This window comes from Corythoichthys intestinalis, chromosome 4 (assembly GCF_030265065.1).
Source record: "Corythoichthys intestinalis isolate RoL2023-P3 chromosome 4, ASM3026506v1, whole genome shotgun sequence".
In the NCBI taxonomy this organism is placed as follows: domain Eukaryota; kingdom Metazoa; phylum Chordata; class Actinopteri; order Syngnathiformes; family Syngnathidae; genus Corythoichthys; species Corythoichthys intestinalis.
This window is the reverse complement of record NC_080398.1, coordinates 43,799,148-43,824,397: the sequence shown is the minus strand read 5'-3', so window position 1 is coordinate 43,824,397 and position 25,250 is coordinate 43,799,148. Positions and strand designations below refer to the sequence as shown.

At 40.8% G+C, this 25,250-nt stretch overlaps 2 protein-coding genes across 11 annotated transcripts in view; one reads left to right on the top strand and one right to left on the bottom strand.

Moving 5' to 3' along the window:
• The window catches only part of si:ch211-197h24.6 (uncharacterized), a 19,076-nt gene extending 10,526 nt beyond the window's left edge, over positions 1–8,550 (top strand). For all 8 annotated transcript variants that reach the window (XM_057835514.1, XM_057835511.1, XM_057835513.1 and 5 more), the window contains 9 exons: positions 427–504; positions 585–724; positions 2,115–2,240; positions 2,344–2,389; positions 2,480–2,545; positions 2,619–3,064; positions 3,138–3,245; positions 5,877–5,979; positions 7,777–8,550. In XM_057835514.1, coding sequence (XP_057691497.1) covers positions 427–504; positions 585–724; positions 2,115–2,240; positions 2,344–2,389; positions 2,480–2,545; positions 2,619–3,064; positions 3,138–3,245; positions 5,877–5,979; positions 7,777–7,814 — 1,151 coding nt within the window. In that variant the 3' untranslated portion in view covers positions 7,815–8,550. The remainder of the gene's footprint in view (positions 1–426; positions 505–584; positions 725–2,114; positions 2,241–2,343; positions 2,390–2,479; positions 2,546–2,618; positions 3,065–3,137; positions 3,246–5,876; positions 5,980–7,776) is intronic.
• rbm12ba (RNA binding motif protein 12Ba) lies at positions 6,752–25,193 on the bottom strand. 3 transcript variants are annotated; one of them, XM_057835506.1, is made up of 3 exons: positions 25,097–25,193; positions 10,818–10,929; positions 6,752–10,745 (listed from the first exon to the last, which is right to left on the bottom strand). In XM_057835506.1, the coding sequence occupies exon 3, from the start codon at positions 10,707–10,709 to the stop codon at positions 8,835–8,837; it is 1,875 nt and encodes a 624-aa protein (XP_057691489.1). In that variant the 5' UTR covers positions 10,710–10,745; positions 10,818–10,929; positions 25,097–25,193; the 3' UTR covers positions 6,752–8,834. The 3 variants fall into 3 exon arrangements, with proteins under 3 accessions (XP_057691489.1, XP_057691490.1, XP_057691491.1); XM_057835507.1 differs by having other exon boundaries at positions 6,752–10,929; XM_057835508.1 differs by lacking the exon at positions 10,818–10,929 and having other exon boundaries at positions 25,097–25,186.
• Between the last annotated feature and the right edge of the window lie 57 nt (positions 25,194–25,250).

The following is a 25,250-nucleotide window of genomic DNA, read 5'->3' as shown; positions in this document are numbered from 1 at the left end:
TCATTCAGGGTGAATACCATGTGGCTACCTCTGACCTCTCCAAGGATCCAGCAGTTTGGATTTTTAATTGTCATTCTGTTAAAACGACTTGATAATTCCAAGAAACGCATCCCCTGGAATTACAAAATTGTTTTCACCGTTTTTTAAATATTTTTTTCATGTGGTTTAGATTTGGCAGGGTACACCTAATTGAAACAACTTTTTGTATAATGCTAATTGGATTCAGAGTGTAGCTCACCTAATGCCTATCGTTAGCTTGATTCTTATATGAATCCTGATGATGGAAATTGGTCGCCTCCAGAGAAAAAAAATCTCAATCAAATAAGACACCCAATGTAAACAAATTTCTTATTACTGATTTTGATCTTATTGCAGTATTGGAAGTCATTTATTTAATATACTTGCAATAACCACTTTTTTTTCTAGTATATGTTAAAGGAACCACCTTTGTAACTATACCATCACTGGGCAAACTGTTGGGAAGGTTTCCAAATACCGCTGTTGGTAAGCAGAAGCTTTTTTCGACATATTTCGTGACCGCTGGACTAAACACATCGTGTTTTCACCAAATGACATGTTTTCAGGCCTTCATCATGTGTTTGAGTACCGCAGCCCCAGTAAGACTGTTCCACCACATTACGAGTGTAAACTTTGCTCAGTATTGCGCCTGCAGCAAGATATGTTCGCTCATGTGAAAAGCTGGAAACACAACCTCAAATACTTGGTGAGTCATTTGGCTTTTTAAACAGGCACTCTACTCAGTTTCCAATATTTTGAAATGTTTCATGCATAAGATATTACGAAATTCATATCGAAATTGATTGAAGTGTGTTATCCAAGTGTTTATTTTATTATAATCGCGTTTGGAAGGTAAATCCTCCTGCAGATGCTAGGATTTGACTCTGTGACGTGACATAGTGCACAAATATACAAGTATCCACCCTCATCATTCATCTTTCACGCCCACTATTATCAGAAGCGCTGAGCACTGACCCGTCTGGAGATTGCTACTTCCTGCATAGTATATATAAAATATTATTTAAATCTATACATGTGCAATTGTTCTGGTTAAGTTCAATACTTTTGTCACTTTTTCTCCTGCACAACCTCCCCCCCAGTGCCCATTGCACTTAGTTTATATTGACTATTTATCCCCACTATGTCCCTGCTTTTTAGGTATCTTGGTTTGTAAAAGTTTTTCCTGTCTACTTGATCCATCCCACACCCCCTTACATTAAAACTTCTCAATACCATCAATGGCAGTGCATGACTTAAACTTCAGTTTTCTTTCGGACATCTTTACTTCCCATACTCCAAAGACAAACTTTGGCACATATTAATTTTTGAGGGTCATTGATTTCAATCTAGTGAACAAAACAGTAGGGGCACCATTTTACATTATTGGTAGGATTGTACCAAAAGTAAAATTCTTTGCCAAAACCAAATATTGGAAACACTTGGCCGAAAGACTGAATAATACATATGTGTACAATATTTTTCCATGTAAAAAATAAATTAATTTAAAAAAAAATCCGATCAGTGCCCTTTGCCTTGGCACTAGCACGAGGAAACTTTTTCACCTATAACAATCTCTCCTACTCTTTAAAATATGACCCGCTGTTTTCCTGTACAACAAGTGGAATCGATCGAGAGCTAGGAGGGTGGGCCAAGTACTAGTGGCGACGAAGCCAAAGCAAAGTGGCTCCCAGCCAGATTAAACAGAAGTTGCAGGAAAAATGTGACAAAAAGAGGAAGAGGTCATGCCATAAAAGTAATTTAATAAACCACAGCAAATGCACATTTATGCATTTAAGTACTACTTTATTTGTATGTTGTTCGCTTGATTAAATTGCAAACCACTCACGCAAGGGCTCAAATGCACTGTACTCTGTGATGTGGGACATCAACGCAAAAGAACTTCAGAACAAGCATGTACCAGCAATGAAGCAAATTTTGGTTTCCTAACAAACAAGGGACCCAATTGGGACTGCTGAAAGTTGCTGGAAAAAAATTGATAGTCAAATTCATTGGCAACAAATTTATGAATCGTTTTTTTATCGATTAAATCAATTGGTTGTTGCAGCCTTACTGAAGACATTTGTTGGCTTTTGCAGGAAACATTCCACCCTGACAAAGTCCCAAGCAGGAATGAAGATGCTGGCACAGACGCTGGTGTGAGAAAGAGGATTAAAGATGCTACGGAGGAAGTTGCAAAATCTGAAGGGATGGGACAAGTCAAGGTCAGTTTTGACTTTTCACTATTTAAAATATTTGAGAAGACAAAACAATGTAACTTGACTAGCATGTTATGGTGTTCCCCTGGGTTCTTTGGTAATGATTTAGGTGGTCATCAAAGAGCCCTTTAGAGTACCTGCTTTCAGAGGAGCCCGTAAGTTATTTTTCTATTAACTTTTCTCAATAAAAAATATTTCCTATCTGGATCCTCGATGCCACTTGAGTACCCTTTGTCTGATTCCAGGGACTGCTGTACCTAAGCCCTTGCCCTTTATAGATAACGGCATGGGGCCAAATGGACCACCACCTGGTGAGATATTTACTGAGCATCTTAGTTTGTCCCAAAATATGTTGTGCGATTAAACATTACACTGGTTTCCTAGCTCCATTGTTGAAGGACCAATCTTTTTGTGAAGAGTTACCTCCAAATGAAGATCCTTACGATGATTATACAGATGAATATGATGAAACCAACTCAGAACCCTTTCCACCGAAACAACGTTTCCCGGATCTGGATACGTTTCAGGGTGACTTTGAGCCATCCAATTTCAAGCGTTCTAACTTTGAACGTTTTTCTCCCGAGCCACAATTTCGAGATCGGAGCCCTGGACCGTTTCCACATGGGCCCAGAGGTGATTTTAGGCCAAATAATCAGCGTGACCGCTTTGACTCTGGAAGGTTTCCTGAACAGTTCAAAGGCATACAGATGGGAGGCAAGTTAATGGATAGGCCAGTGGAGAAACCATTTGGCAGGCGAAGCCCAATGGCATCGCCACCAGACAGATTTGATTCTAATGAATCAAATCCAAATCCACTGCTTCATTACCTGGTAGGTGATTTAAGCCATACCAGTCATATCTCTGCTCAACATTAGTATACAACTGAAAATTTTGTGTTTCCAGGATAAGTTCCAGATAAAAAATGAGAGCGATGCGCAGTTGGTACTGAAGGTGACACAGAAACTAACCGATCTACTGATGGAGTACAGACTGACAACTATATCGCAAGACGTAAGGAGCTAGATACACCACAATCCAAGACTTTGAAAAGAGGCAACTGGCCGACTTGGTTATGGAATGGCAGAAACATTGCTTTGAAGACAATGGAATGCCAATTTCAGTCCTCATTTGTGTCAGAGTGCCGTTTCTGAAGTGTTCATTAGCTGACACCATCCTAACTTCTCTCACTTGCTAATATCAAGCCCTTTGCTTCCAGAATGGCAACATAGGACTCCCGCAGTTGACATAAATAAGGAAAACCTGCACCAAAAATGTAGAATCATTTAAACCTTTTGGATTACAGTGATCCCTCGCTACTTCACGCTCAGTACATTGCGATTTTTTTTTTTTTTTTAATGTTAAGATATATGTATGTATAAATGTACAAATCATTTTCTTTCATATACATATATATGTATATAATTTATATAATAATTATTACATTTGTAGTACTTAAACATGTATTTTCATAAACATGCTTTTATTTTGCTGTATACTTTTTGGGGGGGGGGGGGGGGGGGGGGCATATCTTATTCGTATCGTTTTTCCTATGTTGTTGTTTGGTCTAAACCAGTTCTTCTGTTTAGCAAGCGACCCGAGGAGAGGCAATAATAACTGAGAATGGAGTCAGAGTAGAATTTTACCAACTGCAGTTTGGGGAAAGCCTGAGGAGAGCGCAACGTGTCACGCCAAGCTCTCGCTATAGTCTCTCTCCAAGCTGTTCCCCCTGCAGCCTTTTATTTAGAAGCTGTTGCTGGGCAGATTATAGTTACACAACACTGTTGTTCAATGTAGCAGTTTCGGTTGCGGCAAGGTCCTCGTTCTAGCTATTGTGAAACTGTCAAGGCTGTGGTTAGCAGTCGCACTCTTGAGCGAGCGAAAAATCTTTGTTTTGAACACGCACACATTCGCACGCAAAGTAGCTTGTTGGAAAAATACTGAGACATTGTGTGATGAATCAACATGTGTGTGTATTTATTTAATAGCAGAATAAGATAAATTGCCGGTAATATGAATATTCTTTCAAGCTTATTTTACAGTTGTTAAATCTGAATACCCTGAACACAAAAAATATGTATATGGCGGAAAACACTCAGGTGACTTGAAGTTCTGCTCTGAGGCCCCCAATTAGGCCAAATTTCAAAATTGTCCTATATGCATATGTGATACATCCTTGGAAAGCTTAAAATCTGAATTTTCTGGGGGAAGAAATTTTTTGAACAGGAGGGCATTTAAAAACAAATTTAAATTTTTTTTAAACAGCAAAACCCTAACTGGAGGCAAGAGCATAATTAAAGACGCGACGATTTTAACGAGATATTATCACGTACTGTACCTACCTTTTTTCAATCCAAAAACTCCATGTAGCATGTATCACCGAGTGTCAAGACACAGCTGTGAATGGCCACAGCCGGATTTTTTGGGGAATCTTAAGGGTGAAACACAATAATATAACAAGGGTCGCGATGCAGAAATTGCAGACATCAAGGAGTGGTCGAGATCTTCATTTACATATATTTACCCTTTTAAATGTTTGTTTTTTTTTTTCCCCCCATTTGTTTGGATCGATTATCATCTAAAATATAATGCGACAGTAATGAAAAAAATACAGTTAAGTGATAGTTATGAGGTCGATATCCGTGACTTTTTTTTTTTTTTACACGGCAATTTTTTCATTCAAAAAAATGTCATAAGAATTTAAAATATGCGAGTGAATAATTTTTTAAAGGTTTTTTTTTTTTTTTTTTTTTTTTTTTTTTTTTTTTTTTACGACTAAATATTAGACATCAATTAATGATTCGAAGCTAAATATGACAAGCATTTCAAATAATAAATACGGTTACTTCTTTTTATGGCTGGGTTGAAGCAAAAGCGTTTCCGCGACGTCTGTAAACGGGGGTTTCCAGGGTGAAACGGACAAATTATAAATAGTTCAGGGGGGCTTAATGCTCCATGAATCTGCTATTGCAGCATATAGACATTGTTCTATCAAATACAAGTTCTTTTGGCTTAAAATACTGCAGTTTATTTTAAAGAGGGGTGCAAGAGCAGAAACTTTTTCAGTCTTGTCTGTGTTTTCTGCCATATATATGTATTATATATAAATAAGCGATTTTCGGGGGGGGGCTCCCCCCATTAACAGCGAAAAATGAGGATCACTGTATTGTCCAATCAACAACCAAGACGTTCAGTTACCTCGCTTCCATTTTGACAGTTTATGTCAAACGTGTCTACATTTATTCTGTATGGTAGTAAGTTAGAAAATCTTATTCACCACAGTCTTAAAAGAATGCTGGCCACTGAGCAGAATGAGAAAAGACTCACATACTTTGAACATGTTATTGACAGCAATAGACCTAAATGCTTTTTACTCTATAGTGGTTCAAGTCATTTAATTTTCTGTTTACCGTAATCTTATTTTGAAAAAAATAAAACTATCTTGTTTTCCATAGCCTTACTCTATAGTGGTTCAAGTCATTTAATTTTCTGTTTACCGTAATCTTATTTTGAAAAAAATAAAACTATCTTGTTTTCCATAGCCTATCTGTGCCAAATACAAACTGGGAGAGGTTGAAATCAGTGCTTGGCAATTAACGCAAAACCTGTCTAATCACGTTTTAATCTCGACAACCTTCTCTGCAGGGACCCAGTCGGAGTATCTTGCCACTGACCTCAAGCTTCGATTCACGACCCTCTTCCAATTTGCCAAGAAGCATGGACAGATTCTCTCGGCCCTTTTCTAAAGGTACACTACCAGTCAGAGTTCCTGTCCACCATGAGGCACTCCGTTCAAATTCAACTGGAAAAAGTGTTCTCTAGATTTCATGGCTTATCCTGTTATATCCAGCCTCATATGGCAGACCAATAGTCTTAACTACAGTTTTCTGGGCATTGAAATCTGGTAGCTTGAAAGACTACAGGAGAAGCGAAACATGCTTTCACTACAGGATATATATATATATATATATATATATAATATAAGGGCTGCAGCTATCGATGTACATTGTTGAAAACAGCCAACAATTGTATCTCAGATGTAACTAGAATAAAAGACTAATTCACTGCTTTCACTCAAACTTATGGATCGTATAAAAATAAATAAATAAATAAATAAAGCTTACCTAAAAATGCCATTACGCTTGATAACACACATCACTTAAAAGGTAGGCGTTTTTCCCACGTGTTTTAATTGAATTTCTATTTGTGTCAAGCTATTTTTAAGTTGTAGTTAAGTTGGTCTAACTGTAAGTCCTGATAGGATTTTGAGTTTTTGCAGTGTTCAAAATAAATGTATGATACCTGCTGTATTGGAGCACATTAGGGACCAGTGCTACTTTGTGTTTTATCTAGCAATGATTACTAAGCTAGAATTGACAGTAAGTTTTTATTTTACACCCTCATCACTCTACAACGCTATGTTTTCACAGATTCAGTGGCAGTAACGTTAATCTTATGTATTAGCACTTAGAAGTCCACTGCTTTAAGATGGCGGCTGTTTACTAACGAAGCTGACTGTCATTTCGCATGTAGTTCAACATACATGTGATCTCTGAGACGCATGACACTACCTGCTACCACCGTAGCATCATGCGGGCTAGTTTTTAGCGGCTGTAGTGTTTTATTGCTTCTTCCTCTACGCACGTGACATCAACGCGTTGTCCCACATTAAAAGTAGTCCGGGCAAAACGTGATGCTTAGAGCTGTCAAAAATAAACGATTACTCGAGGTGAATAAAATTACTCGGATCGGTTTTTAATCTCTAATATGCTCTGTGTGGCACTGCCACACACAAGAATGTCCCGACTGAGTCGGGCCTGAACATGATAAATAATATAAAAGCATGAATGCCACATGCTCAGTCTTGTAGGCCGGAAAAGAACACCAAATTTCAGCTTTGTTTAGGGTTTTTATTAGTAACACAGCATAGAACATGCCAAAACGAGTGAACAAAATCCCACGCTTTCTATACCCAGCCGTGCGCTGCGTGATACATTCAGAAACACTGAAAATGTTTAGGAAATACACTTAGCCTACCGTTAGAACAGAGTTGTTGAAGTTAAAGGATATATTAAGACTTCTGGAAAATGCCCTATAGCTGAAATTCTCATCGAAACCTGAGTTAAAAAAGCTCCCCATTAGTGGCAGGCCTTGTCGCATGTGGTGTATGGTGCAGCCACTTGCGAGTTCTAAACAAATTAAAATACAGCATTAAATGACTCTCAAACATTCGTACCGACAATGGGTAGGTTGCGCAGTCAACACACTGTAAAAAAAAAAAATACAAGATAGTGGAATCACCCTGCAGACTGCAAACTGTTGCACTGCTCCAAAGGTAGCCTGATTTGGGGGGGGGGTCTTCCTAGCATTTTTGACTGATGACGCATCCAGTTTCTCATAAGAATCATTAAAAGGCTGAGTCTTGTGTAGTGTAACACTATCTGATAGTTTACACATTATCACCAATTGTCTTGAATTGTGTGACAGGATGTTCTCATCTTTTTTTTTTTGTTGTTCATTCTTTAACCATTTTGTTTTTCCACAGGCCAATCCCGATTCCCGGATGGGCCACGCAGATTCTAGAGATGAAGACATTTCACACTAACCATGCAGAAATAGCAACCTAATTTTTTAGGAAACTTTTATTTGACTATTTTCAATGTTGTCTTTCCGATGTAGAAATAAAGTCTTTTTCAGTTCTAAAGTTTGGGTTTGTAAATTGGTGTTGTGAAATGAGTAATATTTTGCTTGAAAATGTAATTCAAAAATGCTTTCAGTTCCTGCCTACCACATGACATAATTTTCTAATGTTTAAAACTGAAAAATAGGATTCTGCACTCAAAGGAAACATTGCAGAAATATTAAATATAAAGAAAAACACGTTACAACGTAGTTCAAAAGAATCAAACAGCAGTGATCATATTCTCCAATCACTTGATGCTGCCCTTTACAGGGGAGCAGCATAAAAGTTTTGAGATGAGTACAGCACGTCCCTTCGCAGAGGATAACCAATGCCTTTGACCATTGTTGTCTGCGTGTTGCTACATTTTTGTTCAGATAGCCGTTGCTGGAAAAGTACTGGGACCAAAACAGCCATATAGATGCCAATGGGCCACTGGTGTTTACCATCTTATGCTGCATGGAGGCTGTGGTTCGCCAAACTGTTGATCACAAGTCAAAGCGAAAAATATTTTTCTCAATGGCTCGTATCTTTAAAGTCATTCTTGAGGCACTACCACACGAGTGTGTTATGGTCGTAACTGTAAGAACAAGGGGTATGTGATGATTTGTAATCTAAATAAAATGAATCTTTGATCAACGCCTCATGTCTTGAATATCTTAAGCTTGATCACCATTACCACAAGGTACACAAATGTCCCAGTCAGGTGTAACTAAAACATCTTCAAAAACAATCAACTAGACAAGAAACAAATGTAATTCCTTCCGATATTCCTGACAAAATGCTTGTGTCCAAGGAGAAAATCCAGAATCTGCTTTCAGGACAATGTGGTATGTTCCTCAGTAAATGTGACTTGAAACGGTCCCTTAAAAGAAAAGTCTGCGGCAATTACTTGTTTCCAGTCTTCGTGTACACAGCTCCTTTTAGCTCTGGCCCTCCTTAACAAAGGCATTCATTTGATGAGCAGTAAGATGTTTTATAATTGCTTTTTCACCAAGCAAGTCTTTGCTGAGCTTGAAGGCCATGGCAATAAGCCTCAACGATCGAAACTGCACCATGACTGTGCAAGAAGCTTTGCCGTCATCATCTAGAATAGTTACTTCGTCTGATGTGACGTCAAATTCAGAGAGCTTAAGTATCAAGCTTTCCCTCATATGTCGGGGCATGTTTTGGACCAATAGGCATGTTTTTGCTTCTGAATCAAGGTTTTCCTCTCTCATCATATCCATCATCTCATATCTGCTTATTGCTGACACTTTAATTTGGCCTGAGCCAACGAGCCGCTCATCATTGCTTATTGCACGATTGTAGTCTGATTTCTGATTGAAAATGAGAAAAGCTGTGTCTGTTCTGCAGCGGTTCTTGTCAAGTAGGTGTTGTATTTTATGGTTTGGTAATCCATGGCATTGAAACAGGTACCTTAACTCAGTCTTTGTCGTCTGAAGGGGGAGATTGCTGACCTTTACAATGTACTCTTGCCTTGAACTGAAAGTATTGTGTTCTTTGCTTGGACTGTTAAGTCTGGGCTTTTTGTGGGGTTTATAATTTACCTCAGACACAAGTTTATGTTTGTAATTTGCCCTTTCCACGAGAGAGTTTCTCTCACACACATTTTTACATTCCTCCATTGCTAGATTCCACATCTTCTCTGTTGCTTTGCGTACTTCCACACAAATGGGCCCCATGTACTGGTTGTTGAACTGCAGCGCATCAACGGCATCCTGCGCATCTGCAAACTTGACGAGGCACACGTGATGGTGTTCCAACTTCATGTTGACTACAACTTCAAGTACTTTAAGCCCTTTGAAGAACAAAATAATGTCATCCTTCGTAGTTGAGGCTGGTGGTCCAAACATCCTTACGTAACCTGGTTTTGATGTCCTTGTCTCTGGTGTAAGTATACTAGAGTCCTCTTGCCGGTCCAGTTCTGGCAAAACCTCCTGCTGCTCACTTTGCACTTTACATTGGAGACTTTCTAGCACAGCACAAACGCCTAGAAAAAATGCATTCTGTAAAGAATCTTGAGTCTGTGGCTCCTCTGAATTCTGTATGCTTTCCATAGGAGCAGAATGAGTGGTATATGGAAGTGGCAGGTCACTCAGCGGTAAACATGTACTGGAAACAAGTGGTTTATACATTTTGGGAGGCTCTCTCTGATCAGACAAAATCCTGGACTCGGGTGGCTCGTCAAATCTCTGTGGACATCCACTGGTAAGTGTAATTGTTCTAGGATCACACGGGTTTTTACATATTTGTAGGCTCCCATGTTGAATGGGGGGTTTTCTGGGATCACATGGCTTTTCATTTACCTGTAGACCCCCATTAGGAACCATTTTTGATTGCATTTTGGAACAATGTGGCTTGTTGAAAGTACGTAGATTGTCACTAGGGACAGTGAGTGGCGAAATTGTAGGAGAATGTGCCCTTGCATCACATTGTTCAACAGAGGAAGTCTGTGACTCAACAATGGGAGCCACCAGGGTCTTTTCTTTTTCAAGCGGTGCAAAATCCTTATAAGAATTCTTCTTGTTATTCTTCATTAAGTATTTAAGTTTATGTTCCATTTCTGAAACACTACTCCGGCGTAAAATCACCTTGGAGCCTTTAAGGGAACGTCCGCTGTAACAAACAGCTCGTCTGGCCTCCCCTTGAGTCTCGAAGGCAATAAAGGCCTCGTGCTGCGGTCCTCCCACGATGCAAATGCCGCCTGTCGGTATGTGCAAACAGGGGAAAAAGTCTCGAATATCCTTAGCGTCCGCCTTCAAGTGGAGTCCCTTCAGCTTGACAATGCTGGCCATTTTCCTCTTTCTTTATCTCAAGAAAGGTGGGGCTTTCTGAAAGACAAAAGAGTAGGAGGTGAAAAAATTAGCACAAAGAAGTGTCTTGGGAAGGAAAGTTCCCCTTACGTCTCCTTCCTTGTGTAATGTGTAGTTGAAGAGAGAGAATGCGCGTCTGCGCGATCTCGTGTATAACTTCTGCTGTTCTTAAGCCCGCCCTGCCCGCCAGCGTCTCTACCACCTGATTGGACAAGCAAGTTACGCGGGTGACGTCTCAACCAATCACAATTCTTTGGCGCCAATCTAAAACTGGTGGGAGGAGAAACGACTACAACCATGTTTCCCCACACAATCACGCTGCTCAAAAAAACGCAAATATCATATTGCTAACAGGTACAACCGTTTTGCTCATTGCTGCACGTGTTTAAAGGTGGGAGAAGTGAGCTTTCACGTATTGATAGATTTTGACTTTAATATGTTTTATTTTTGTTCTTTGTATTGTAGAATGATTTTTTTTTTTTTTTGTGCTGTTACAAACAGCCAGGCCGACATCTTCTACTTACAGATTCTTTTATTCTCTTGGTTGGACAAAAGAAGGTAAACATTTAACAAGATGACAAAACGTAACAAAACAGAACATAGATAGAAGATATAGTCAAACTACAATGAGACAAGACAATAGTTTACCGCACGAATGCTATTTTTAGACCGTGACTTCACCAGTGGAAGTGGGACATAGACACATCCTCGCATACAATTCATGGTATTTCTGCTTGTTTTCTCTGGTAATCTTTCCCAAAAAAAATAACATGCCGATCAAACACTGCTGCTATAGAACTTGTAGTAATGACTCTAGACTTTACGACATATGAAGGATGTTTTCTTCATGTTTCCCGAAGCCAAAAACTCAAAGGAAAAAATGTGAAAAATGGATCAACTTCCGTAGACGTCCAAAAGACCAGTTTAACACCAGCAAAGTGAAAATATTAACATTTCATATGCAGTAAGCATTTTGTTGGGGACCATGGTCCTTCAGAGGACGAAGAGGTAAGCCATTTTGATATTTTTAATTATTTTTAGTGTGGCGTTTTGCTTTGCTTCTTCTGACAATGAATGACCTGAAAAAAAATTAAAATTGTATCTGACTACCACTGTTACCTTTTCTGTTGCAAAAAAAAAAAACTTTAGTAAGGGGGGTAGTTTAAATAAATTATGTTATATATATTATATTATATATTACGTATATATATTTGTTATTAATGAAAAAATTAAAAGTGTTCGTTGGCTGTCACCGAGTAAAATTTGCGATCGCTAGACAAAAATAGCAATGTTAATTGCCCCCAAGAACGGTCAGAGACGTAAGACAACGAGAGGATATAATATATAAGAAAGATGGGGCATATGGTGGTAAAGGATAAATTGTTAAAACAGGAGAATGTCATTGTCAGTGGCGTAAGGTAATGCACACAAGAAAAAGTCGATAAAAAAGCTAACTCTCGATCAGGTTGGCTCTTTTTCAGCCCTCGACAATCAAGCCATCTCTTTAACTGAACATTTGTATGTTCTTCCACATATTTACCACTGAATTTGGCACTAGGGACAGAATTGGTAGGTTAAGCTCAGTAAACATCTCATTCATACACTATTTCCATTTACTTACTATTAGTGACAAATGGGAGGTTGACCTGGCTTGCAACAATTGCTACCTTATGAATATTAATAAGCAAAGTTACGTGTTGCTTGCGGTATGCAGTTAGACAATACTGACCGGTCTGGGCCGCCTCTCTGTCCACTTTTTGGTGACTTTCGGGTTTAAGGGAGGGCCCATCTTTCAGGGCATATCAACTTTTAAGTCTTTATGCAAATGAACAAGTGAGCCCACTCCCAGTGGCCGTGAGTATGCATGTAATGTAGTGTCACACCAAACAACAAGAGATTCACTGAGAACAAAAGATGAAAAGAGTTTCTGTTCACATATAACAAAAGGTATTTTACCCCGCTCAAAGTAATAAAACGCAAAGACATGAATGAACTTATTTGATCACAAAGTTCAAAGAGGGTCTTAATCCCCTTAGGTCCGGGGTCCTCGATTCGCGGACCGCGGTCCACTCTCTGCGGACCCAGAGCAAATGGCACGTTTTAAAAAATAATAAAGATAAAAAACACCTCAAAAAAACACCTTTAACATATATTATTCGTATGAGTCGCCGATCTATCGCTATGCGCTGAGTGTACTTGTTGCCTATTAAAGACACATTTCAGCATTTTTTCTATTATCGTCCCAGTATTCATGTGTATGAATATTATTGCTGTTACAATTTATGAAGCCAATGAGGGAAATCAAAATACAGTGCCTTGCAAAAGTATTCGGCCCCCTTGAACCTTGCAACCTTTCGCCACATTTCAGGCTTCAAACAAAGATATAAAATTTTAATTTTTTTGGTCAAGAATCAACAACAAGTGGGACACAATTGTGAAGTGGAACAAAATTTATTAGATAATTTAAACTTTTTTAACAAATAAAAAACTGAAAAGTGGGGCGTGCAATATTATTCGGCCCCCTTGCGTTAATACTTTGTAGCGCCACCTTTTGCTCCAATTACAGCTGCAAGTCGCTTGGGGTATGTTTCTATCAGTTTTGCACATCGAGGGACTGACATTCTTGCCCATTCTTCCTTGCAAAACAGCTCGAGCTCAGTGAGGTTGGATGGAGAGTGTTTGTGAACAGCAGTCTTCAGCTCTTTCCACAGATTCTCGATTGGATTCAGGTCTGGACTTTGACTTGGCCATTCTAACACCTGGATACGTTTATTTATGAACCATTCCATTGTAGATTTGGCTTTATGTTTTGGATCATTGTCCTGTTGGAAGATAAATCCGTCCCAGTCTCAGGTCTTGTGCAGATACCAACAGGTTTTCTTCCAGAATGTTCCTGTATTTGGCTGCATCCAGCTTCCCGTCAATTTTAACCATCTTCCCTGTCCCTGCTGAAGAAAAGCAGGCCCAAACCATGATGCTGCCACCACCATGTTTGACAGTGGGGATGGTGTGTTCAGGGTGATGAGCTGTGTTGCTTTTACGCCAAACATATCGTTTTGCATTGTGGCCAAAAAGTTCAATTTTGGTTTCATCTGACCAGAGCACCTTCTTCCAAATGTTTGGTGTGTCTCCCAGGTGGCTTGTGGCAAACTTTAAACGAGACTTTTTATGGATATCTTTGAGAAATGGCTTTCTTCTTCACACTCTTCCATAAAGGCCAGATTTGTGCAGTGTACGATTGATTGTTGTCCTATGGACAGACTCTCCCACCTCAGCTGTAGATCTCTGCAGTTCATCCAGAGTGATCATGGGCCTCTTGGCTGCATCTCTGATCAGTTTTCTCCTTGTTTGAGAAGAAAGTTTGGAAGGGCGGCCGGGTCTTGGTAGATTTGCAGTGGTCTGATGCTCCTTCCATTTCAATATGATGGCTTGCACAGTGCTCCTTGAGATGTTTAAAGCTTGGGAAATCTTTTTGTATCCAAATCCGGCTTTAAACTTCTCCACAACAGTATCTCGGACCTGCCTGGTGTGTTCCTTGGTTTTCATAATGCTCTCTGCACTTTAAACAGACCCCTGAGACTATCACAGAGCAGGTGCATTTATACGGAGACTTGATTACACACAGGTGGGTTCTATTTATCATCATCGGTCATTTAGGACAACATTGGATCATTCAGAGATCCTCACTGAACTTCTGGAGTGAATTTGCTGCACTGAAAGTAAAGGGGCCGAATAATATTGCACGCCCCACTTTTCAGTTTTTTATTTGTTAAAAAAGTTTAAATTATCCAATAAATGTTGTTCCACTTCACAATTGTGTCCCACTTGTTGTTGATTCTTGACAAAAAAATTAAATTTCATATGTTTATGTTTGAAGCCTGAAATGTGGCGAAAGGTTGCAAGATTCAAGGGGGACGAATACTTTTGCAAGGCACTGTGTATGGTGTAGTCACATACTGTGAAATTGGGTGTGTAGGAAAGATTTTACAATTCATAACAAAGTTCATACTTGGGATATCCTGATCGCATATTTTTGCACTGAGTCACTTGATTTTAAGAATCTGCCGATACCGAATCCCAATCTGATATTTTTGGGGGGAACAAACGTTCCTTATAACAGTACTGTACTGTTTACAGTATTTCCTCTTCCACTTTTTCCGGGAGTGTTGCAGAGTATAAAACGTATATATTTTTGTTTCTTTTGGCAATGCCGTTGCATTTATGCATTATTTTGTTACTTTTTAGCCCTTATTTATTTTTTAATTAAAAAAAAAAAAAAAAAAAAGGCCCGATCGACATTTCTGTTCATGTCACTGGATCGGGGACGTCCCTAGTACATACTGATTGTTTATGTATGTTTGATAGTGGTATTTGTTAACCACAAGTTGGAGCTTAGAATACACATTAAAAGTGGCATATAAAAAGCTTCTTTATATTGTGTTTTATAAATTAGGTGTTCCTATTTGCCTTTATTTTGGGGTGGATGAGAACATTCAAGCGCCAGGCAGGGGTAAATATTACAATGAGTTAAAGATGTTCAAACACATTCTTTAATTAAACAAGGATTTTTCTCCTTGTAGTTCTTGTCCTGTTCTTGGTAGTATTTCTCGTAATCTGCTACCTTGTAGTGGTTTTCCAGCTCCTTGAGGTCCTGCAGGTCCATCTGCGCGTCTGGGAATCTGGTCAGCTTGACCATGCAGTTCAGGGTTCCCAGACGCCCCTTCACCGTGATGTTCTTGAGCCTGAATCTCGTGCAGTGGAAGATCAGTCCCTCTTGTACTTTCTGGAATTGCAAGCTGAGGGACCTGGCCAAAAGTAGTGTTTTGATGTCCGTAAGGCTCCTCTTGCGCCGTGTTGGATCCTTCTCTGCGGTCTTTATCAATTTGCTCTTGCTCATGCTGGTACTCACTGTTTTGTTGTGGTTCCTGGTCTTCTAGTTGCTCGTCGTCTTCTTCCAGTCTTGGTCTCTTTGCAGCCAGTTTCCTCTGTATGGCAAAGTGTCTTTTTTTGTGCCTTGCGCCTGTCCATTCTGGAGCCTGTGCCTCGCCCGTCTGTTATTTTTATACTGATCCGTGCTCCACAGTTTATATAACTTGTTTTTGTCACGTAGTTGCTGCCATGTCTTCAAGGACTTACACGTACTTAGATTAAGTAAGTACATAACAGTTTGCAATTTTTTATTGCAATGTTTTTCCTTATTCAGATTTGTTTCAAGACTACAGTTACAGTTAGACTTCACTTTGATGGTTAATGCAGTTATTGCAATTTTGTTGTTTTATCACAATAGATTGGTTTGTTTACATTTCAAATACCAGAAACCATTCATTTACAAATGTGATTGCACGTTAGTTTACATATTTAAATGTTCCGATATTAAGATTTGAATGAGGCAAAATAACATGCTTTTTCTCTCAAATATATTATTATCATCATTTGTTTCAGATGTGTTGTAATTATTTTCTGTATAAAAAATAATTTGGACCAATACGGTATATTGTGTAAAAAAATATATATATATATATATATAGCCTGAACGATATATCGTTAAAACATCGCCATCGCGATGTGCGCATTCGCGATAGTCCCATCGCAAGGACGTTTTTCTGATCCACAAACCCTTGATCTGCTTCATTCGCTCGCACAGCCTCTCTCACCCCCTTTCCCAGCTCTCAGTCACTGCGGCACTTGCTTATTAAAGTTAATGATGGCTTTGATCTGGTCAAAGAAGCCGGGCAGCAATCTGTCAATCTGCAAAGGAGCGCAGGCTGGAATGAATGTGTGTGGCTGTGGGGGGAGAATGTGGAGACGTTCGAGACATACAAAATAAACGCCAGAAATGATTATGAGGAGTTTGTAATTTCTACATGTCACTCTAAGAGTCACAGCCATGTTAGGTAAACAAAGCATTTAATAAAGCCAAGCATTTTTCTACTACAGTACTTTATTCTTGTTTTAAAATGATTCAGTGGGACAGTTATGTTCAAACTGATCATAATTATTACATTTAAAGTGCTTAAAAAGCATTTATTAGAAAAAAAAAATATATATATATATATATTTTTTTTTAATCATACTTTGGGGGAAAAAAGTGAAGAAAAAACATGTCTTATATGTATCTCTTTCCAGTGCTAGATCTGAATAAATACATTGAGCACACACACACACACACACACACACACACAAAATGGGGGGGTGGGGGCGTTTATGCGCTACTTTGCGGTTTTTAACTTATCGCAGCGGGTTCTGGTCCCTGTTAACCGCGAAAAACGATGGAATACTGCACACTGTGGTCATGATGAGTCATCCAAAGTCTTTCCAAAGAGCCATTCAAGTCATCTAGTAAAAATGTCTTTTAAAAAAAAAAAAAATACATGTATATATTTTAATATCGCAATATAATATCGCAATATATCGCAAACCCCAAAAAATCGCAGCAATAGTTTTTTCCAATATCGTTCAGGCCTAATAATATATATATATATATATATATATATATATATATATACACACTCACCGGCCACTTTATTAGGTACACCATGCTAGTAAGCTAGTAACGGGTTGGACCCCCTTTTGCCTTCAGAACTGCCTCAATTCTTCGTGGCATAGATTCAACAAGGTGCTGGAAGCATTCCTCAGAGAGTTTGGTCCATATTGACATGATGGCGTCACACAGCTGGTGCAGATTTGTCGGCTGCACATCCGTGATGCTAATCTCTGGTTCCACCACATCCCAAAGATGCTCTATTGGATTGAGATCTGGTGACTGTGGAGGCCATTTGAGTACAGTGAACTCATTGTCATGTTCAAGAAACCAGTCTGAGATGATTCCAACTTAATGACATGGCGCATTATCCTGCTGAAAGTAGCCATCAGAAGTTGGGTACATTGTGGTCATAAAGGGATGGACATGGTCAGCAACAATACTCAGGTAGGCTGTGGCGTTCCAACGATGCTCAATTGGTACCAAGGGGCCCAAAGAGTGCCAAGAAAATATTCCCCACACCATTACACCACCACCACCAGCCTGAACCATTGATACAAGGCAGGATGGATACATGCTTTCATGTTGTTGACACCAAATTCTAACCCTACCATCCGAATGTCGCAGCTGAAATCGAGACTCATCAGACCAGGCAGCGTTTTTCCAATCTTCTATTGTCCAACTTCGATGAGCTTGTGCAAATTGTATCCTCAGTTTCCTGTTCTTAGCTGAAAGGAGTGACACCCGGCGTGGTCTTCTGCTGCTGTAGCCTATCTGCCTCAGTTCGACGTACTGTGCGTTCAGCGATGCTCTTCTGCCTACCTTGGTTGTAACGGGTGGTTATTTGAGTCACTGTTGCCTTTCGATCAACTCGAACCAGTCTGGCCATTCTCCTCTGACCTCTGACATCAACAAGGCATTTCCGCCCACGGAACTGCCACTCACTGGATATTTTTTCTTTTTTGGACCATTCTCTGTAAACCCTTGAGATGATTGTGCATGAAAATCCCAGTAGATCAGCAGTTTCTGAAATACTCAGACCAGCCCTTCTGGCACCAACAACCATGCCACGTTCAAAGTCACTCAAATCACCTTTCTTCCCCGTACTGATGCTCGGTTTGAACTGCAGGAGATTGTCTTAAACCATGTCTACATGCCTAAATCAGCCTTCACCGTGTACAGACGCACTCTCTGAGCTCCTGAAGCCCTCTCTTATCTTAACCGATAAGCGCTCAGGGCCAGCATGCTCGACTCCCAGTATGGCTCCAAAGAATTTGAAACCTGGAGACTTGGATGAAATAAAATCCTCCATACAGAAGTTGGAGGTCTCCTTGACTGGCTTGATTCAAAACCAGAATCAAGAAATCGCCAGAGAGCTCCAGTTAATTCGCGCTGAAAACGAGAAACTCAAGCAGGCGGTCGAGGAGAGAGATGTTCGCATCAAGAGGCTGGAAATTTTGGCTGATGATCTCGACCAGTGCCGACGCGCAAATGAGCTAATCATTTCTGGATTACAACTGACGCCTAGCCCAGGTGACACAGTGGCGCAACTGGCAATTGCTAAGCTGAAAGAGTATGGAATAAACATGGAACCGCTGGACATCAGTCGCTGCTTTCTGTTCCCATCAAGGGGGAGAGGACCGGCGACGGTGCATGTCTGATGAAACTGTTACAATGATCTTTGTGTGCGCCAATTGTTGCCACCAAGTACACCTTAGCAATGTATCCTTTTAAGAGACTTATAAGAAAAGCATTTTGAGTCGCTACTCACACCAGCTGTGATAACACATAATCACTTTTGCCACACACATAGCCACAACAAAATGTTCCCACAGCAAACAGATGCAAAAATGTCAGGGACATGACAAAGCCATAACCTCCTACGCCCTGAAATTAATTGAGCTGTTTGACTGGACGCTGAGTTACTAAACCCAGATTGTTGATTGTGTTATTGTACAGTTTTGTGGCCATCTGATGTATGTACCATGTCTGAATGTGCGTCTTTAGTTGTATGGGGGACGGAAAACTGATAAGCATATGCTTCCTCCCGTCCGCCTTTGTCTTCTTCTTCGGTTCCTTCGGGCAAATCATATAACATTATGTAATTGTCAATGATTGTCAATGATACCGATGATGATAATAAAATTTCATTCATTCATTCATTCATTCAAATGCACTGAGTTGCCGCCATGTGATTGGCTGATTAGAAATTAAGTGTTAACGAGCATTTGGACAGGTACCTAATAAAATGGCCAGTGAGTGTATATATATGTAGATTAGGGTGTACCAGGCCCCCTGTATAAAATCACATATTAACAGATTCGGACTTGCACACCCCTTCATTGTATTCCACTTGCTAAATGAACCGAGCACACGAAATTTCACTCCCATAGCTTGTTGCTAAGGCTTCCTTCATTGACATTCCTACTGGACTGGCAGTGGTGAACGTGTCGGTCTCGCACACGTCTGACTAATGATCGCCTCTCTCCCAGACTGATTGTCTACCTTGCATAATTCACATTGGACAAGGTGTTACATGCACTGGTGCAATACAACTGAAGTGCAATACAACTAGATAGAAGCAATGCAACTGAAGACAGGGAAGTGACAGCTGCATTACTGGAAGCTGGCCTTGTCAGCCGTGGGGAATTGGCGACGGTGATGTTCGACGACCTGAAAGATGAGCTGCCGCTCGTCTTCGTCCTTCGTCAGGCACTGGTTGAAGTCGGTCGCCAGCTTCACCGCTCGCTCGGCAACATCATTCACCGACTTCAGCTCAGAAACGACAACTGGAACTTCCCACAGATCCGCGACTGTAGCTGGAAGAGGCAGCTTCAGGCAGTGGAACAGGTTCTGCGACCTCCGGGTGATGAAGTCGCCCAGGTCAGCCCTCTTGAGTGTAAGGGTCCTCCTTCCTTCCAGCCGCCGCAGTTCCTTCCCTTTCTCCTGAGCCTCGTAGTGGTTGTGCGGCATCTTGGCCTTCTCCTCTTCCTCGGTCTTCGTTGAAAACATCGCCGGGGGGCCAAGTCCTCGCTCAAGTACCAGAGATGCCCACGGAACTTCTTGAGAGCAGCCGAGCCGACTTCACTGTCAACAGCTGTGTATCTGTCCAGCTCCTCGCACATCTCCAGGTCGTTGACAGGTGCATCGACGGTCACTGGAGCTTCGAACCACCGCTTGAGGTAGACCGTCACTGCGAACACGTTGATCTTGTGCAGAGCTCTTGCTTCATGTGGAGTGAATTGGAACTGCTTCCGGAAGATGTAGATTTTCAGCGAGTAGATGCCTTTGGCCATCCATCGAGCCCGGTGGTACGCCCCAGGCCGGTTGAAGCGGACAACTTCTGTCCCGGGGCCCGTACGGAAGAAGCGGGCGAGGAGGAGGACCTTGCGGTAGTCGTCCCTGTGGTGGGTGGTCTCCAGCTGGCTGTCGATAAACCCGACAACTTCGTCCTTCTTGAGACGCACCCACTCAGAGAGGTTGTCGTTCGGATCGTCATCAAAGGGAGATGCCTTCGAGTGGTCCAGTAAATTCCATTCTGCTTTGAAGCGGACGAACAGGGAAATATCAGGGCCAGAGGATCAGAAGAAGAGGTTGAAGACAGCCGCGATGACCAGTTCCATGCTATGATCGCTGGAAAGTGCGATTTTCTCGAAGTAAAGTCACATTCTATCAGAAAAAGACTTGCTTAAACCACCTCCCACGTGGTAAGCTTCCCAAATCCGATGAGTTTTTCAAAATCTGTGATATTTTGGGGGGAAACCCCCCCCCCCCCCTTCGGGTTTCAGATAGCTTTCTGGATCGGCCACTGTCAACACCAGGTCAAGGCACCACCGCATACGTTCATGTGAGTGCAAATGGACAGTTGAAAACAGATCAGGATGACGCCCCTACCCGGCTGGCCCCTGTATACGGCATTGCCGACATTACATGTGCTCTGAGGGAAGCCTAAATATTAAGCGATCATTGTGATTTTTTTCTCACAGTACTTTGGCAACAAGTGGAATGCATTGAGAGGGTGTGCGAGATTAGTTTCCTGGATTTACTTTTTTGGGACACCCTAATGTATATATATATATATATATATATATAATATGTGTGTGTGTATTTTAATTTGCATACAGAGATCGGAGTCAATATTGAAAGAAAGAACCAGGAAATTTATTGACTGCTCAGTTATTCAAAACTGTGCAGAATGGAAAAACAAGCAATAAAATTGACTGCACTGTAAACATACGCTTAACAAGCTCAAAAACTCCAAAACTTAGTTGCTTGCAATCTGCCATTAAACTATCAGGCGCATACCGTCTCCTACTGTACAAGAGTGTGGTGGTTTATATTAGTTAATATCTTGCTCACCTATCAATCTTGCTTGTACTCTTGTTGCTGCCTCTAGTGCTCAGTTACGGTCAGTGTTGGGCACGTTACTTTAAAAAAGTAATAAGTTATAGATACTCACTACTTCTTCCAAAAAGTAACTGAATTAGTAACTGAATAACTCTATAGTAAAAGTAATTAGTTACCAGGGAAAGTAATTATTTCTGTTACTTTAAAAAGAAGTTGTTGTATGTCAAAGAATTTGAAATTTTCTGAGCAGTATTCGAGTCAGTTGAATAGAGAAGAACAGACAGGTAGTTGTGTTATAGAACCTTGTAATATTTATTGCACCTCACCAGCAACAGAATTATCCTACACTTGAAGTTCAACAAAAATAAACAGATTTGAATTGCTTACCACAGATGTCGACAAAAGCTTTGCCCCGGGACATAAATTACACTTTACATGCACGTACTTTCCTTTAATTTCGACCAACTTGAAACAGTGATTATATCTCCACCTCGTAAAGGACAAATTTTCCTCTGAATGCTCTGCCATCATATCCCTCTGCATCAGTTTTGTGTGTGTGTGTTTGCCGCACGCGCTGTTCCGTTTTGTGTGTGAAAACACCGGCTCTGAAGTACGCGCGCTATTAGGCTCGAGCGTTTACATCACAGAATGGGGGATCACGTGAGATTTGACAACAACGCAGCCATATTGGAAGCAGGTCTGGCTTGCGGGACATTAAACTTTAAATTGCCAGTTTGATAAAGAGACAAACTCGTTACTAAGGCGAAAAACAGATATGTGATCAAACTTAAGGATGTGAGCAATGTTGACCCTTACGAGCAAGCCGAAGACAAATGGAGTAAAGATGTCGACGGGCTTCCACAATTACGCGAAATGGACATTCTGCTGTATTTATTGTTTGGTGTATGTTACTAAACTCATCAGCGATTCCGAAATTACAAATCGCTACAAAGCTACGAACAGTTTTGCTGCGGATGGATGAAGGACCTGCACATTATAACCATATCAAACGGCAACTCCATCGTTCTTGCAAAGGTAGGCTATGTGTGTTTACTATTTTCATTGCCATGAACCTGAACGCACCCCACGTCTTGGATGACAAATAAACAGAGAGAGTAGACTCACTACAGCTGGTAGTTTCTTCAATTAATCCAAAGTAAGTAACGCACCGCTTTTGACCGTCAGTAACGGTAACGGCGGAAAAAATAATTAGTTAGATTACCCCGTTACTGAAAAAAATAACGCCGTAATGTAACAGCCTTATTTATAACGGCGTTATTCCCAACACTGGTTACAGTATAGTTGCACGGGGATTATTGATTGCGCCAGAGGAATGAAAACGAAACTATCAGTTCACAATGAAGAAAAAAAGAAAACGAAAGTAATTTGTGACGCAGGAGACAATTTGAAAAGTAGTGGAGTAAAAGCTACAGATACCTGCTGCAAAATGTAGTGAAGTAAAAGTAAAAAGTACCACTTTATATTTGTACTCGACTACATATGCACAAAAATTTACATTCCACCTCCATCTTATCTATCTATCTTATCTATCTTGTCTATCTTATCTATCTACGTTTGTGCTCGTTTAACCAGATGTTACTCAATGGCTTTATCTAAGGTGGTTTGTCCACTTTAACAGTGAATATTTAAGTTCTTTACATGTTCAAAAATAACAGTTTGTGGGAGACAGAACAGTTTAGCAGCACTTACTGTAGTTAATTCGTCTAGAAGTAGCAGCTGTAGCTGCTTTCATATTTTCCTCAGGTTTTTTAGTACCTTGTGGCTACTGGTTTAGGTTTGTAAATCTGTGGCTGACAAAATTTTTTTTTTTTCTCCAACAAAACATTCAAATTTTATAATACATTCCTTGACTGTGGGAACTAAAACCCGAAGTCGTGTGAAACAACAACCTGTGTGTCACGTGTGCTCAGCATGCGCTCATGTGCTAGCATATTGCATCAGGCCTCCATCACAAAGTCTGTTCTGTCATGTGCCACCATATTGCATCACACTCATGCATCACAAAGGTTTCCATCATAAGGACTGTGTGCTCCTTAATATGTCACAAAAAACAACTGAGAAGAGTATATAAGGCACAAACAAATAGCATTCAGTGTCAGGTTGTCAGCGTTCCAGCATACGCTAGCATGTCAACTGCCCATTACCGCTTGACCTGGTTGTTTCCTTTGCCTGTCAACATCAATAAAGTCCCGTGTCTGCGATTCGCAACTGGTTCCTCCGGCCCCTACAACCTGAACAACATGGAACCAGCGTATCAATCCTCTGTTCTGGAATGTCTTCACCAAATGGAAAAAAAGGTCTCCCGATTGTCTGATGACCTTGCATCGTTAATCCAGATCGGCCACGAACACCAGCAACAACTCCAGCACCAGCCTGTACCAACTTCAATGCCTTTGCCGATGTAATGATAAGTGTTCGACCTGGGCTATTCTAACTCCGAGACATCCCGCGCCCTCATGACCATCCGTCAAGGCAATCGGTCAGTGTCTGAGTATTCGATTCGGTCAGTGTCTGAGTATTCGATTGATTTCTGAACTCCGGTAAGACGCAGCAACTGGAACACGGAAGTCATGATCGACCCATTCTATCACAGCCTGGTGGACTACACCAAAGATGAACTCGTCCCCTATGAATTACCCAGCACCCTTGACGAAGCCTTTGCCCTGCCCCACTGAGCGCCTCTTTGTTTCTGATAATCTGACTGCTTGCTCTCAGCACATGCCTGTATCTGACTCTGAACCCAATCCTGTGCCATCGGTAGTTGATTCCTCCACTGGAAAGGCCGATGCCCGCTCTAAGCCCATGCCTGTATCTGACTCTTGACCCTGGATTAGTAGCCCTTGGTGGGCTCAATTCTCGGGACTTCTGGAGCCGTCCCTTGAGAGGGGGGTTCTGTCACATGCGCTCAACTTGCGCTCATGTGCTAGCATATTGCATCAGGCTTCCATCACAAAGTCTGTTCTTTCATGTGCCACCCTATTGCATCACAATCATGGATCACAAAGGTTTCCATGATAAAGACTGTGCGCCCCTTAATATGTCACAAAGAACAACTGAGAACAGTATATAAGGCACAAACAAATAGCATTCAGTGTCAGGTTGTCAGCGTTCCAGCATATGTTAGCATGTCAACTGTCCATTACCGCTTGACCTGATCATTTCCTTTGCCTGTCAACATAATAAAGTCTTGTGTCTGCGATACGCAACTGGTTCCTCCGTCCCCTTCGTGACACTGTGCACTTCTTTTGTGACATGTGGTCCAAAGTGTTACCCCAACCCCCGGCAGACTAAGACCTTTACTACCTTTATTGCACCACTGATGTGTACAGTGGTCTAAATTGCAAAGAACATTTGTGAAAAAATAAACTGAAAGCATATTAAAGTCATGTGTAAATAAAACCATGCAAAACATGTACCATTTTTGTTCTTTTTCACCCCTGTATTTCTCTTCCGTTTTGCAATACTGTACAATATATATCTGCATCTACACACTAGGTCCTAAAATACACATTTTACCTACCAGGCAAGTATGCAAGCGTGTGTGTTTTAAGGATGAATCTTCTCCTTGAGCACAATCACTGGGAAAGCTTCAACATTTAGTTCCCAGAACATCTCTCAGAATGTTCCAATGTTTCCACACTGGTGCCTTTTATGCCCTTAAGTGTTTTATATGC